Source organism: Natrix helvetica (assembly GCF_964273705.1).
Source record: "Natrix helvetica genome assembly, chromosome: 6".
NCBI classification, from domain to species: Eukaryota; Metazoa; Chordata; class Lepidosauria; order Squamata; family Natricidae; genus Natrix; species Natrix helvetica.
In genome coordinates, this window is record NC_138553.1 from 31,411,697 (window position 1) to 31,428,855 (window position 17,159).

The window sequence follows — 17,159 nt, forward strand, 5'->3', positions numbered from 1 at the left end:
GCCTATCTGTCCCAATTCTTCTGAAGCCAAATCACTGAATTGAATTAAAGCAACACATTCAAATAATATAGAGCACAGCAGTAGAAAAATGGAAAATTTGGAAGATTTTTATTTTAGTTGTTTTTAAATCAATTTAAAATTTAAATAAATTGTTTTAACTTTAAAAACATAATGTTGGCATGGCACAATGCCCTAACCTATAGTATTTTTTTCCAATAATGCACCAGAGCCTTGTGTTGTCTTCTGGGAATAGCTCCCTATGATATCTATTTTTTTAAAATATAAAAATGTTATCAAAATTTTGAACATGCATATTGATTTTTTTAAAAAAACAGAGAGGTCCTCTTCTGAATATATATGGGTAACTGGGTATCAGGAGCCAAACTGGCCTGCCGTGTTTATCTGCAGAAAGAACAGGGACAGACCCTTGTCGTTGAAGAAAATATTTGGTGTGGATTCAAGGTTGCCCTTCTGTGAATATATGGATTAGTTTCACCTATGGAAGGCTTCTAAGCAGTGCAGAACAGTGGAGAAATCTCTTTGGATTTCCCATTTCCTTACAACTTCTTGTAATCCTCTCTTTCAGCCTCCCCAAGGCAAGGGGGAGGTAGGGAAGAAGAGAAGAATGGGCAAAGATTGGTTGATTGATTGATTGATAATGTGCTATCAAATTTACAATTCCTTACAAGTGATTCTTGACTTCTGACCGCCATTGGGACCAGAATTCCCATCGCAAAGAATGAGATCATAAAAAGATCTCATAAAAGGAGATGCTGCAGTGGGTTGGAGGATGCTCTGGGAGGCCTTGGCAGGCTGCATGTAATTTGGGAGGAGAGGGTTGGTGCAGTATTCTTTGAGCACAAGGAGGCCAGAGAAAGAATACTCTGTAATTCAGGGGTTTCTTGGCATGTCACAGCTTTGAAACTGCAAGAAACCCTGAGTTGTAACGCAGGACAAAGTTGCAACCCTCCCTGGAATCCTCTGCTGACCCAGCAGCGCAGCGGAACATGCCCCAGGCCAGCCTTTCTCTGATCCATAGGCCCTATTGTGCTGAGTTGACCTTCACTGTTTTCCTGCTGCTGCTGACGAAGCACACCTGGGCTGACTCTACTATTTGTGAGGCAACTGCTACCCACTGAAGGCTTTCTTCTGGAGGCCACGTGTGCCATTCTCCAAGTTGCTCATGCTGTTTATTCTTCGAACCATGTGCCCCATTTTCACAATCTTTTGGAAAGTTTCTGGGTATGCATGTACTATTTGGAAAATGGCAGGTACCCCATTTTCACGATGCTTCAGAACTCAGAAGCTTTCTGAAGATCACAAGAATGGGACACTCTATTTGGAAAATGAATGGCATGAGGGGCTTGAAGAATGCATTGGGAAGAAGGCCAGACATGGCCTGCAACCAGCTTACATACAGTGCAATCAGGTGGTGCGTGTCTCATCAGCAACACCAGGAAAACAGCAAAGGTCAGCTGGACACAGTAGGGCTTATGGATCACAGGTGGCAGGGGTCATTGCGGCTTTGCACAGTGATTCTCTGATGATTGACTGCAGTGTGGGTTTTGAAGTGGCATTTCTTAGTGATAGAGGCAGCACTGCAGCTGAGGTAAGTGCCTGGGGGCAGTGGTAGCTGACTGAGACTGCTAAAGTCACTTTCCATTTCAGTTCCAGTCCAGACACTACCACTGACACGTGCCACTTTGCAGGTTGGCCATAAGGGCAGAGATGCAGGGGGAAAATAGGTAGGCAATTTACGTTATGGATTGCCAAACACCCGAATTTTGAACAAGTGACTTGGGTGTGTTGTAACAGCCATAATTTCAGGCATGGGTAGTAAGTCCATTTTTTTTAGTGCTGTCAAAATTTTGAACAGTTATTGAACGAATGAGAGCTGTCTTCAGTCAGCCTCTTCTTTTTCGTTCCATATTTCCAAGCATTATAGACTTCTCCAGAGAGCCAGTTCTTAACATTATGTCTCATTATGATTTGAACCTGTTCATTGATACCATGAGTAGGAACTCTGGTTTAATTTGTTTTATGATCCACTTGTTTATTTTGTTGGTTATTTATGGCGTTATCAGAAGTCTTCAACACCAGAGTTCCAAAGCGTTTTTTTCTATCCTGCTTCTTTGTTTTATTTCCATAAAATGTAACTGGGAATGCCTGCCCAATTGTCATCTTTTTAGGTATAGAATATATCTTCTGCATACAGAGTAAATAAATGAAGAAGTGGGCCGACTTGTTTCACTCCTTTGTCAATACGAAGTTAGTTTGTTCATCTTTAGTCTGTACTGCGGCTTCTTGACCTGGTACAGGTTTCATATGTTGTGGAATTCCCATTGCTCTAAGTCAGGGGTGTCCAAACTTGAGAACTTTAAGACTTGTGGACTTCAACTCCCAGAATTCCCCAGCCAGCATGGCTGGCTGGGGAATTCTAGGAGTTGAAGTCCACAAGTCTTAAAGTTCCCAAGTTTGGACACCCCTGCTCTAAGTACATAAATGAACATAATCAAAGGCTTTTCTATAATCCATGAAATACATATTTATTTATTTGTATTATTGGCATTATCTAGCATATATCAGTAGTTCCTCAATGTTTTTTTTTAAGCCAGTTTGAACATTTGGCATCTCCCGTTCCATATAGAGTGCTAATCTTTATTAGGTTATCATAACCATTATTTTGCTAGATTATCTTTCCCTTTGGTTCTCTGGTTCTCTCCCCCCCCCCTCCCTTTCTTTCTGACTTTTGTGTTGGTGGTGCCATTTGGAGCATTTTAGTTAAGTATTCGAAGAGCTTCCCACTGGCTGATTAATCATTCTGGACCTAAACCTTTGTGGCATAAATCTCAAATGGGAGAATTAGCCGGCCTGGCCTAATCCCAGTTTAGTCCCTCAAGTCTGCATTTTTAAATTTTTAGGGGTTATTTTTAGGTTGATTTTTAACTTTTAGTATCTTGTACAGCTGTTAGGTTTAATTCGATTTTAAGGGTATTTAAGGGTATTTATGTTTGTATCTGGTTTTTAATGAGATGCCTGTACACCGCCCCGAGTCCCTTCGGGGAGAGGGGGCGGTCTATAAATCTTGAAATAAATAAAAAAAGAAATAAATAGATATTATGGTGCTTTGTTTAAAAAAAAATATTCCTGCTCCTGAGACTTTGTCATTCAGAATTAAGGTGTAGGTAGCCTATTGATTTTAGTTGGAACTCAAATAATAACTACTGCAGCACTAATAATAATAATAATAAATTTGAATTTATTAGCCGCTCCCTTTCCAGACAGGACTCGGGGCGGCGTACAATAAAACATATAAAACATAAAACATATGTACAAACACATAAACATACACATATACAAAGACATACATGCACGGAGGAGGTAACAAATTACATCACATTTAGACAGTTAAAAATCACCATTAAAATACCCCATTAGTAATAACACAATTTAAAAATTTAAAAAATTTGAATGGACTGTCAGGAGGAATAAGAAAAAATTTACGGTTGAGCCAGGCCAGATAATTGAAAGAGGTGGGTCTTCAGCTGTACACGGAAGGAGCGGAGATCGGAAATAATCCTGATGTCACGGGGGAGGTCATTCCACAGGGCTGGGCCCATCACAGAGAAGGCTCTGCTCCTGGGTGTCGCCCCCCGACACTGTTTAGCGGACGGCACCCGAAGAAGTCCCTCTCTGTGTAAGCGGATTGGTCGTAGGGATGTATGGGGCAGGATGCGATCCTGCATGTAACTAGGTCCTGTGCCATGAAGCGCTTTAAAGATCATAATCAAAACCTTGAAACGCACTCGGTAGACTACAAGAAGCCAGTGCAGCTCGCGCAGGAGAGGTGTTACAGGGGAGTATCTAGTCCTCCCCATAATCACCCGCGCGGCCGCGTTCTGGACCAACTGCAGTCTCCGAGTGCATCTCAGGGGAAGCCCCATGTAGAGAGCATTGCAGTAGTCCAGGCGAGACGTCACTAGCGCACGGGTGACTGTGCGTAGGGCATCCCGGTCCAATAAGGGGCGCAATTGGCGCATCAGGCGAACCTGATGAAACGCCCCCCTTGCCACGGCTGTTACATGGTCATCCATGGACAGCCGGGCATCCAGGAGGACGCCCAAATTGCGCACCCGTTCCATGGGGGCCAGTTGCTCGCCCCCAATGGCCAGAGATGGAAGCAACTGGTTGAACCGGGAGGCCGGAAGCCACAGCCACTCCGTCTTGGAAGGGTTGAGTTTTAGTCGGTTGCCATCCATCCAGATTTGTGTCTTTTAAAAGTTAAAAAAAAACATTTAGTCCCAAATTGCCAAACAAAGGCTGTACTTGGCAGTACATATTCAATCTAGATTTATCTTTAAAATGATATAACATTCTAACCAATAGAATATCTTAACAACAGGGGCTTGTTTCCAAAGAGGCTGGCCCATTAGTTTTCCTAACTTTGTGATATTTTTTTTAGACACTTCTTGCAATATTTTGGACACATTTTCGGTAGTAAAAATAACGAAGATACATTGTTTTTCATAAATAAAGGTAAATATATGTGTCCCAGGATAATGTTGCAGGATCCAGTCTGGGTTAATCATCAGGACCAGAGAGATTTTGTCTTCTGAGCTTTTGGACTCATGCTGGAGCCCATCTTCAGGGAAGGTCTCTTTTCAAGTACACCAAGCTAGAGTTTTCTGAGACCTGTTTTTTTTTTCTTTTCCAGAATCAAACTGAAGATACTTCAGGCAATAAGATGGACTTATCAGTAGGTATGTATCTAATAGCACAGGGACGCAGTTTCACTTTATGTACATAACATTTTTAAAAATATAACTGAGCAGTACTGCAAGCTTAATGCCAATATGGCTAGCCTTTTTGAATAACTGTGGATCGTTAATGCAATTTCCACATAATGATGGACAAAAAGAAAGAACTGAGTTGAAGTGGACACCCCTATAGCTGATGGAGTATGAATAGTAATAATTATTTATTTTTGTACTGAATTTTGGGGAAGCAATAATTTGGTTTCATTCTGCTAAAAATTTAAGAATTCTTGAAATTTTGTTGATATTCTAATATAAAAGCTCTGTTATTAGCTATAGATAATATATTTTTCGCTTACATGTAATGAGAGAGAATAATTTAGTTTATTATCCATGCAAAATCAGGAAAAGTCAGGGCTTTAATGTGCTAGTCAATGCCAAATCCAATTACCTACACATTTATTTCAACTGTGCATTTTTCTGTGGAAAAAGTATAGGATATTTTTTTATTCATAACAAATTTGTGGATGTTTCAGGATATTGTTTCATGGTTTTAGGGAAACTTTGCATAAGTTTTAAATCATTTAATTTAGTAGCATTTTCTCAATTAACAGTAATGCATAATGGTAATTGGCAAGAATACATGTTTTGTACGTCTTCAGGTGGTCTACAAGATAAGAAGTTTGATGTAGACAAACGAGGCATGAATCTTGGAGACTTTCATGACATAATGAGAAAGAATCGATCTGGTTTTCGTCCTCCTAGCTCCAAAGATATGGGAAACCCAGATAGTGGGCCTTACTTTGAAAAGGTAAGACATAACTTTTTTATGATAATCTAAAATAAAAGCTGTTCCTCTTGTTTTAATTTTCATAGGTAAAAAGTCATGTTTAAATACAAGAATAACAGGGGAAATAATGTTTATAAGGTGTAAATTGAAGATAGTGTTTACATTAGTTATTTGGGAAAAGGGTCCTTTTTATGAAGAGTCAGTATGTTTGTGTGCGTGGTTATAAATAGGTTCATTTATTATCTTAAAATCTTACTGTAGAGCAGTGCTTCTCAATTATTTTCTGTCATGCCCCCCCTAGGAAGAAGAAAACATTTCGCGCGCCCCGCGCAACTGTAAATAGTATCATTTGTCTATAAAATAGTTATAAGATTTAAAGGAGCACAGGATTTAAAGGAACACAATATTAAAAACTTTAATCTGCAAAACAAAAATATATAAAATAATTTGAGCTAAGCCCCCCTTTATGGAGCCTCACGCCCCCCCTGGGGGGCCCTCCCCACTATTTGAGAAGCACTGCTGTAGAGTCACATCTAAGCAAGATGGGGTTATAAAAAAAGTTTAATAAATAGTTTGAGAATATATCCACAGATATATACCAACCAATTTATACTTTCTGTCATATATTTCAGCCCTCATTTATTCATGATTAAAACAACATATTTACTTCTATGTATAAATATACTATACAAGTTATCAACTATATTTTCCATTCCATAACTTTTCATATAAAGTTTTATAATAAGAGGAGGATTAAACCAGGTTATCAGTATTAATCTTGCCCATGATATATGCAGCATCTTCCTACAGCAGAGCTAGGAACGCCACCTAATGGTATATCTTCCTTACACTGGCTCCAGAATCAGAATTAGAAACTTCCAAGGTTTTTTTTTCCTGTGAGTGACATACTTGCATTCTTAGTTAGGTCCCTGCCTTTCTGTGGAAAACATGCAGGGGTGGGTTCCTGCCAGTTCTAACCTCTTCTATAGAAGAGGTTCCACAAATCTACAGTGCCGTTTAGAACCGGTTCCAGTTCCCTCCTCCTGCCCGTCCTCACATCATCAAGATGAAGAGCGAGAGGAGGAATTCTGGGAGTTGAAATCCACAAGTCTTAAAGCTGTCAAGTTTGAACACCCCTGGGGTTTTTTTTCCTAAAGGGTTAGGGGTGCACGGGTCTTGTAACTTGACACCTTTAAGACTTGCGTGCTTCAAATGCCAGAGTTTCTGAGCCAACATTTTGGTTGCTAAGCAAGAGTGTTATTAAGTGAGTCCCAACACATTTTACAAGTTGGCCACGCCCACCCAGTCACATGACTGTCAAACCACGCCCACCCAGTCACATGGCTGGCAAGCCACACCCACCCAGTCACATGGCCGGCAAGCCACTCCTACAAAGCAGGCCACACCTACAGAAGAGGTTCTAAAAAAATTTGAAACCCACCACTGAAAACATGCATATCTACTAGCCATCTATATGGTAGGATCAGCCAAATATCCAATCTTTCTTTTCTGTATTTGTTTTTTTTTCCCCATGAGGTCTGCTGCAATTAGTACATTCAACAAAATCTCAGACAAGTATTCATTATCCATAGTCACAATCTCTGACATTTGAGCCAAGTGAGAAGTCTGGCATGTTATGGCATGTGTAATTTTGGCTGTTTTTTTTTCTATTCTAATATTGAGAATAGTTAATAGTTGTATAAGATCAATTGGTTTTGATCTTATGCTACTCTCAAAATTTCATAATTACAAATTAATTTTAGGTGATATTGAAATTGACAGAGTTACAGATACTAGCACAGAGATTAATCTGTATTACCAGATGTTATTAACATGATTAGGCAGACAAACAGACATACATATTTTTCAGAGTATAAGATTCTCTTTCTCTCCCCCCACCCCTCCCAAAAAAAGTGGGTGGAAATGTCTGTGCGTCTTATACAGTGCGGCAGATTTTTTTTCTTGTTTTCCTCCTCTAAAGCTAATGTGCATCTTATAGTCCAAAAAATACGGTAATACCCAAGGCCAGAAGACTACAGTCTAAGTTCCACCTGAGCTTTTATATTCTGCCTGGCTGTGACAGCATTTTGGAAGATCATTTTTGGCTGAAAAATGGACTAAGTTTTTATATTGGTTCATCTGCTTCTTAGTGTACCTGTTTTGGCATGCATGAATAAGGGAGTAGGTTCTCTGATGAGGACAGAGCTAAGATCTTTTGGAAAACTCTTCCTAGCGATGTGGTTTCTGAGATGTGGTTCAAATTATCTCCTTCCTGGTATTTTAGTCCAGTGTATATGAACAGTCAGTGAGACTGCCTAGGTTTTATGATCTTAAACAGATGGTAGTGATGTTTCTTCTCTTCATTTTGGAACCTTCTACTAGGTTCAGCATATGGCTTTTCCTTCAGGAAAAACTCTTGAAGCAGTTTTTTGGTTCTATTCTGCTCTCTGATAGTGTTGTAGGTAGTCTTCAAAGAACTCATTTGCGTGTGTGTCTAAAGCATCTTCCCCCACCTGTGGGAGCCACCCCACACCCTCTCCCACCTGGCAGCAGTCACACTCACACCACATCTCAACAGCCATACATGCACCCAGTAGCCACCATGCCATATTCGCCCTACTCTGATCATGTGTGCTCCTGGCAGTGTCCAATTTCACCGCATCCTGATAGCCACCTATACACACTCCATCACCCAGCAGGAGCCATCTCCAAGCCTGCTGCACTTCAGTGGCCAACCGCATACTCAGCAGCAGCCTCTTACCTGCCTCCTACCTTATTTGAGAGCTGCCTGGAACTTGCAACTTTCTGATGGCTTCCCCATTGACTTGTTAGAAGTTGACAGGAAGTTGCAAGCAGGCCCTTCCATAACAACCACAATGGGGAGTGCAGGGATTACTGTAGCTAAGCATTGCAGTCAACTGACATTGTACTTTACAACTCTATCACTTAGCAACAGAAATTCTGGTTCCAATTAAGATGGTAAGCCAAGGGCTTTCTGTATTTGTGTCAGCTGCTCTAAGTGTTACTTAATTGTATATATGCCAAAAAGGAACATTTATTCTTATAATCTGTATGTGGTCCATGGGAATTGAGGCAGTGGGTAAATTATTCAAAAATATAAATGGAATTTTCCAGAAATCAGAGATATTTATATCTTTCATTGAATATTTTTTTTCTATGACTTTGGCATTAACCATGAAAAAAAAGTTAATAATGTGGTGGTTTGTTTTGATTGTCCCCTTTTAGACCACATCTTCAAAATAAGTAGCATAATCTAGTAGAAACTGTTCTTTTAATGCTAAGCAAGTACATTTTATATATTTTTGATCATTCACTGTTGCTGTTTCTCTTCTTGCATTCTGTTGCTTCACTAACCTTCAACTGCTACTGATTGGCTAACTACTGCTTTAGCTGACTTTGCCTTTCTCCAATCAAGATGGGTGCCTTGGGGATGAGGCTCCCTGCTCTCCCTTCTCCCCTTCTCCCAACTACAAGCTATCTCCCTCTGGTTCCACATTACCAAACGTCTGCCTTGGGGCAATCGGCTCAGGGCTCAACCCCCAAAACTTCGCTGCTAGACAAGTAAGAGAATCACATTGTTAGTTATATTACTGCTTGGCTATATCCTATATTGATTTTGGAGAGTGGATTTTTTCCTCCTGACACATTTTAAATTAAAATGTGTTTTGTTTATGAGAATATACTAAAATAAATCAATACCTATTCAAGAGCCTAATGTTTAATCTATATTTTCTCTCTCTCTCCACCTTAACCCCATTTTCTAATAATTCTGTATATTGCTCTTGTTCCCTTGACTTCTTACTAACACCTTATGGCAAACCTTTATTTAGAGTCAGTAAACAGACTATTGGTAAATACTACGAGAAAAGCTTATTTTCCTCTTGTTCTGAAGATGTAACTTGAAACTAAAAAGTCAGACTAAATTTGTGCAGGGAAGTATTTTTCTAGATTCCAAATGAAGAGGGCTATTATGTTTTTGTTTCTACTTTTAAAGAAATGAGTGTGATATGAAATCAGCTTCTCGGAAGGGGATAAAGTTGGAAAAGGCTAGTCAGAGCAGAATGAATTTAAGGTAATCAGCATTCATATGCCCTAAATAATGTAGCACATAGCTGCACATTGAAATATTCCACAAATAATAATAATTAGTGACTACATATAAAGCATTTATACAGTTGAACTCATAGTTACTGTTCTGTTTTTAGGGTGGCAATCAAGGTCTGTTTGGAAATAGCACAGCACAATCGAGAGGGATGCACCCACCAATGCAGCCGCTAAACCCTTCCCCCAATATTCGGGCACAAGTGCCTCCTCAATTTCTTTCCCCCCAGGTAAGCAGCATAAAAACTTAATTGTAAATAATTTTACAACAGATCCATATAAGAAGTTACAATTAAACAAATGTAAAACTAGAATTTTGTTCGGTCTGCCTTTTCTCTATATGACTTTATTAAAAGCCAAGTAATAGTTGCACTCACTTTCTCGTTAATTTTGAGCAGGAAAGTTGCTTTATTGCAGGGGAGTCAAGTTCAATTTCATTGAGGGCCACATCAGGGTTGTGTTTGACCTTGGGGGCTGAGTGGGCATGGCTGGGGTGAGTGTTACCAGCTCGTCATGACTCATGTCGGGGGCACCTGTGGTGGCCCGGTCAGGGCTGGGGGAATCCATTGTCTCCAGCGGAGGAAGGTCTTCCTTCTTTTTTTCCCATCTTCATTCTCTTTTCTTCTTCTTTTCCCTCTTTCCTTCTATTTCCTTCCTTGCTCTCTTTCCTTCTTTTTATTTGTCTTTCCACTTTCCCTTTCTCCTTTCCTGTCCCTTCTTGGATGCTCAAATGGAAAAGGGGAAACATTTATCGTTTTGTTTTGCTTCCAGGGCCTGTTTTTGGCCTGGATGACATCCTGTAGCCCTCTGCCAGCAAAAACCGAGCCACTACTGGTTGGTCCTTCGCTGTTTCAAGGGCAGCCCATGGGCCAGGTCTAAGCACCCTCCAGGCCAGATCCGGCCCCCAGATCTTGAGTTTGACACCCCTGCTCTATTGCAATTTTGAACTCAAGATGTTGAATGTGTTTATTCTCCTAGACGCTACTTGGAGAGTCCAAGCATGGTTAACTTCAGCTTGCTGCCCAAGGACTGAGTTTAAAGATTGTGTAGCGACGCCTCCTGCTCCCTTTAGAGGCCAGTTTTAAAAACTCAGTCACCCTAAAAGGATGCAGTTGGGGAGCTCCAGTCCTTGAGCATCAGGTTGGACTCTCCAAACAGTGAGATTAGTGTAGCCTTTTCTTATTTTTGTTGTACAGGTAGAATAGAGCTTAGTAGCAGTTAAAGTTTTTTTCCTCTCAGCTTCTTTGCACGGAGCAGGCTGCTTGGAACAAGGCTGCCTTCCGCAATTTCAAGGTTGAGGCACCACCGCAGGGGGCTCGTTTAGCGGCTGCTGTCGAGCCTGGGGCCAGGAAGGAAGTTAGGAGGGCCCTAAAACGCTGTCGGAACACTTCTTAGAGCTCCGGAGGCTTCTAACTGCCCTCCAAATTGCCGACAGTCCCCAGTGCCATTCTGAGCCGTGCAGCGGCCATTTTGGGAGCATTTAAAGTAGCGTGAAGATTTCCTGTCTGTTTACATCGTCGCTACCTGTTTCCCTCAGCAGATCACCGCTGGGAAGGGTGCTTAAATCAATTCAACCTTGCTCTGTGTCTCCAGGCAGGTTCCCCCCTCCCCAAAAGGACCATCTTCGAGCGGCTGCAGCGTTTTTGGCTGTTTGGCTTGGTCATACTGTTTAATTTCATTTTTACATACTTTTTATTTATTTTATTAATTTGACTTCTTAGTCGCCCCCTCTCCCCCAAGGGACTCGGGGCGACGTACACTAGCAGCGGTCACAACAATACAATATGGAGGAGGTGGAAATAAATAAATAAATTACAATAATTTAAAACAATTAAATACCCCAATGATAGTTAAAGTTTAAAAATTAAAATTAACAATTAAAAATGCCCAAGAGGTGGAGAAGCTCTAAATTAAGCCAGGCCGGCTAGTCGGAACAGATGGGTCTTAAGTTTCGTGCGGAAGGAGCGGAGGTCAGTTGTTGTCCTAATGTCTGGGGGGAGGTCATTCCAAAGGGTAGGGCCCATTTTACATACTTTGCTGTCTGTAAACTATTGCAAAGTCTGCAATAGTCCACTGCATTAGCTTTCCTGACAATAAGTGCCTCTTCGGTGCAGTAGCTATAGTTACTTCCAATTGACAGGCTGCTAGAGGTCTGTTGTGATACTTGAAGTATACTGAGCAGTAAAGTGATAGCCCTATATTTTAGTTTATACTAACATTTTAAGTTAACTTTGAATAACCTCCATAGTTGAAACAACTATTTTCTTATTCATAAAATATTTTCTTTGGTTTAATTATCAATTTATTTGTCTACAATTCAAATCCAAACTTTCATCAACTTGCATTAACAGTGCCTTATCAGCATTATCACTCTAGCTGCTATTTGTTTTCTATCTAGAAATTTCCTTGACAAAGATAGATTTGTCTACCATAATGTTTCAATATGCTATCAAAAAGTCCTTAATTATCCGTACTAATTATAATTCTGCTTTCTCATTAAAACGTTGATTTTAAATACCCAAACTGTTTGAGTATATTTAAATTTTAAAACAAAAAAGTATGAAATACCAAATAAGGAGGGCATATTTAAATCCCCAGAGGCAGGTTATTCCATAATTGGGGTATAACAAGAAAAGCATTATATTGTAGGAGATAACCAGTTATTCTGAGCATCCTCCTTTAGGATGAGCAAACTAACGATCAGTTCTACCTGAAGTTAGATCTTTAGGTACCAAGCCTTTAAGAATTCTGTAGGTTAAAAGCAGACTATTCTAGGTACCGGAGAACAATCAGGTGCTGTCTGGAATCCAACTAGATGTTTCAGATGCCTAGAGTGACCATCATAGTCTGACCTCCCAACAATTGAAGACTCTTGTAAGCAGTGACTCTTAATAACCAAGAGTACTGGCAACATAACGAAGATTGCTAAGAAGTAAACACTAAATTTAACATATGGACATTGTGTGTATCACACCCAAGATTATCTGTGACATTTTCATGGTGGCTATAGACTCCTAAGACCTCCCAGAATCCATCCACCCACAGTAATTGAAGTACCTTATAGTAAAAACTGAGGGGCCCCAAGAGGAGATCCAAGAGATTAGGAAGAAACTTGTAGCAAATTGTGTAATATAGACCCCAACTTAACCCAATAGCCAAGTGTCACAGCTTTACAGTCCATCACCTATAAAACTGGGCCCCTATAATAAGCTGTAGGAATATACTCTAGCAATATACTCCTTGTTTAGTGACTACCTCAGTTATCTAACAATAATAAAAGGTAATTAGAAATTCATTTTCCAATGCTTGCACACATTTACAACCAAATTTTACGCATTTAATATCAATGTATGCTAGAATGAGATAATTTTATCTGAATGAAATGGTGGCATTTCACTTAAAGACCTGGTCATTGGAACAGTTGCTTAACGTGGTAGGTGTAACATTGAGAAAGGAAGAAGACCTGCATCCAAGACGATGATCAGATGAAAGAAATACAATTTCTTGTAATTGCATTTCAGACTTGATCCTCTCTAGTTCTCTTGAAGATAAAGGAAGAGAATGTCAAGCTTGAGATTCTTTCTCAAGTTACATTTCTGCTTCAGTCTCAAATTTCTTTTCGTCTGACTATTGTCTTGGTTGTAGTTCTTCTTCCTGCTCTTCCAAATTATCCCTATATTACATTATAACCCCTGGCCACTGCCAGAACAATTATTACTATGTTACATCCCTTGGTTTGAAGATGGAGGCAGGACCAAAACCTGGAGGGACAAATTTTAGAGAGGCAACATCATTGCTTTTTCCTAACCAGGACTGAGTAATACATGCCATGCGTGTTTACTCCAGCAAGTTGTGGACAAATGTGATCCTGAGATTTACCAACAGCTCTATGATGCTGAGACCACCAGCAATCCAGTTGCCTAGGCACTGGATTGGGTTGAAGTTGCTGGGCCAGAAGAGATCTGTATACCTTCCCCTGGAACAATCTTTCCAGTACATCATCTCATTCAAGGGTAGCTCTTCTTCTGAGCCTAGAGCTGATCAGATACAATCCACAGTCCAGCTTTTCTCCTGTGTACTGCTTGGCGAGTCCAAGCATGGGTTAAATTCTGTCACAGTGCCCAAGGACTGGATTGAAATTCTTGACCGCGCCTCCTGGTCTCTTTCATTTACCCAATCTTTGCAGATCAAAATTCAAAACTTATGAGTGACTTATATCCCATAATAAAAAAAAATAGTTCAATTTTATGTTACATTTTCAAATATATTTACCTTAATATAGTGGATGTGGAATAATTAATCCACAACCTCTCCTCAGCCCAGTTAACTATTCCTGCCGGCTTTCAGTAATTCAGTGATGAGCTGCCTTCCAGCAATTCCTCCTAGGAAGAAAAGTAGTCTTACATTTTAGAAAGTGAAAATGGGTATACCATAAATGATAGTGACTGAGTATTAGGAAACCAACCCTGTATGCTGGCATAAACCTCAATATATCTCCAAAATAATACCTAATGAAAAAAATGAGCTCTTACCACTTTAGTTTGGCTACATTTGGTGTATCCTTTTTTAAAAATGCTAAAGTAATTTGGATTTATAAGTGTTTCTATTCATAACTGATTTTGTTGTTCTATTACTTATTGGAAATTTGGGTGTGTGTTTTTTCCTCTCTTCATATAGGTTTCTGCATCCATGCTTAAGCAATTTCCTAACAGTGGTCTGAATCCAGGCCTCTTCAATATGGGGCCCCAACTTTCTCCTCAACAAATTGCTATGTTGAGCCAACTTCCACAGTTTCCTCAGTTTCAGCTTGTAAGTAGCTGTTCTCATATGATGGCCGACTAAATTTTCTTATTCCCCCATTCCTATTCCTGTACATGGGATGTACTTGAGATAATTTTTTTGTGGTTGTGTTTTAAATATATGTTGTAGAAAATACATATATACACATAGACCTATGCATATGCACAAATCCTTAGTAATAATTGGATAACAATAGTTTTCCAAACATTAAATTTGAAACTGTAGATATCATTAAAAAAGAATAACTATATTATATAAAGCCTTTGATAAATTGGTATTAAACATCAGGCTCTTCTATGATAATGTTTTTAATCGTTTTTGTTTATTTTTGTTACACAAATGTACACTATCCAATTTAAACTTGTACAAAGTAAATTAGTTTCTTTCCTTCATTCATTTGCATTGAAGGCCTGTCAGCTGCTCCTCCAGCAGCAGCAGCAGCAGCAGCAACAACAACTGTTACAAAATCAGAGAAAGATTTCTCAAGCTGTACGACAACAACAGGAACAACAGGTAATGTGTGACCTGTGAAATCTGTCAATCAGGAAGGATAATTATTACGTTTTATTTTATCTAGTGTTTCTTCCATGGAACATAATTGAAGGCCACACTACCTTTTATTTAAATATTGTGAATACTTTTTCAATACTCAGTAAAACCAAGATCTAATATTGAAATACATTGAATGTTGCACTGGTTGTAAGACTTACTTTAAGGAGTTGAGAAGCATGTAGTAATGATAATTGCCATCATGCTCAACATTCTCTTAAGATTATACAATAATGGATGTATTACTTGAAAGAGAAAATAAATATTTAATCTTAATACTCTTTCCTTTTCCTCCCTGTTTTTTTTTTAGGTATTCTTCATTTTTTAAACAAAATGGCCTAGAATCTCATGAACTTGGAAAGTTTAAAAAGTGTTTTAAACTAGGTTTTGAACCATAATCCTTTGTTTTTATTAAGCTAATATACGAATAGGGATTTTTGATTTTTAAAAAATCATACAAACATTTGCTTTTAGGTTTAATACAAAATGGTCCAAAATACCTTTGCAACACCAGATTGCCTATGTCTGAGATCAACCAATTTTGGTTTGTTTCCTTAACTGCAGCTTGCCCGTATGGTAAATGCCCTTCAACAACAGCAAAGACAGCCAGGCATGAAACATTCTCCATCCCATCCAGTTGGACCTAAGCCTCATTTAGACAACATTGTGTCTAGTGGTCTAAATGTGGGTCTCTCAGATATGTCAACCAAAGGGCAGATTCCTGGATATAATTCAGGTAAACATTATAAATATACATAATTTATTATTTCTTTTCATTGTTACATAATAATATTACAACATCAAGTATATACATGCTTGATTTGCTCATGTTGCTTCTTTACTGAAATTTGCCATATCACATGAAACTCTAGCTTTGGTTTATTTTTCTACTTAGCATTACCTAGCATTATATTTGCTAATCTTATTTTAAAACTATCTTGCTTAATTTTGACTTTTTAATAAATAGTTTATTTGTACAAAGATGTAAACAGGTAGTTTAGGAGATGTATCATTATAGTCACTCATATGGTTCAAAAATCTAATTAGGAAACACTTTGGAATTAAACTTCAGTTAATTATTGAATCCTGTGCAAGTTCTTAAATATTACGGTGGCATTTTATATTGATACATTTATGGATATGGCCTTTTATAAATATTTAATTTTATGTGTTTTCTCATGAAAATAATGGTATGTATAAGATAATAGAAACAAAAAAAGTCAGTAACGGTCAAGAAAGTATTCTCTGATGTCTAGTTAATGACTATACATATAAATGTATATAATTTTCTATGCATGATGTACTGTTGTATGATTTTTCCACAATATAAATACATCCATATTTTCATTAGATTCTACCTGTTTGTAATACAGGTTATTCTATATATGAGATGTTTTGTGTTGAAGCCCTGAGCAATACAAAATAAAAAGGAAAGGTTCTGTGTTTTAGTTCCAAAGAATTTGGTTCAATAAGTACATGCTCCTAGTGAGGAATGAAACCTGACCTCTTCTTAATCCATTGTAAGATCTTCAAAGGGAGATTAGAGAAAAATATAGGAACCTAATCTAGTCACAATTTCATCTGTCTGGGATGTAAGTCGTATATGTAGTTAGTGATGAAGTGTGTTGGATGGGATCAGAGGTTAAATTATTTCCTGCACACATTACAGTACATATAAGGTATTCAAATAGCTTTCAATAAGCTATTGATAAAAATAGATCGTTGCAAGATTGATTAAAAAAATTCTACCATACATAATTCTTTTAAAAGTTCATTTCATCGCTTAAAAACTGAACTTGATTAAATATAAATGATTATTTGTGTCATTGTGCATGCAAAATGTTCTAAGTGAGTTTCCTGTCATAATAATGAAAATAATGCTGATAAAGACTTATATCTGAAATTCTGGGAATTCCTGCTATAGCCACAATTGAAAATACTAGATGGGACAGTACTCTTACTATTGATGTAATTGAGCTACTCCACTAACATGGGAACACCTGGGTTGCGTACTTGTGTTTGCAGGAACAGGAAAGTCTGGTGCTCCTTGACTTACAACAGTTCATTTAGTGACCGTTCAGTTATAACATCACTGAAAAAACTGATTTATGACCATTTTCACACTTATGACCATTGCAGCATCC

At 38.6% G+C, this 17,159-nt stretch overlaps 1 protein-coding gene across 7 annotated transcripts in view; it reads left to right on the plus strand.

Moving 5' to 3' along the window:
- Positions 1–17,159, plus strand: part of TNRC6B (trinucleotide repeat containing adaptor 6B) — a 142,941-nt gene that overhangs the window by 100,874 nt on the left and 24,908 nt on the right. For 6 of the 7 annotated variants that reach the window (XM_081958127.1, XM_081958129.1, XM_081958126.1 and 3 more), the window contains 7 exons: positions 4,715–4,760; positions 5,417–5,565; positions 8,956–9,126; positions 9,771–9,896; positions 14,344–14,475; positions 14,875–14,979; positions 15,580–15,751. In XM_081958127.1, the coding sequence (XP_081814253.1) occupies positions 4,715–4,760; positions 5,417–5,565; positions 8,956–9,126; positions 9,771–9,896; positions 14,344–14,475; positions 14,875–14,979; positions 15,580–15,751 (901 nt within the window). The remainder of the gene's footprint in view (positions 1–4,714; positions 4,761–5,416; positions 5,566–8,955; positions 9,127–9,770; positions 9,897–14,343; positions 14,476–14,874; positions 14,980–15,579; positions 15,752–17,159) is intronic. The other variant, XM_081958132.1, reaches the window with a different exon arrangement.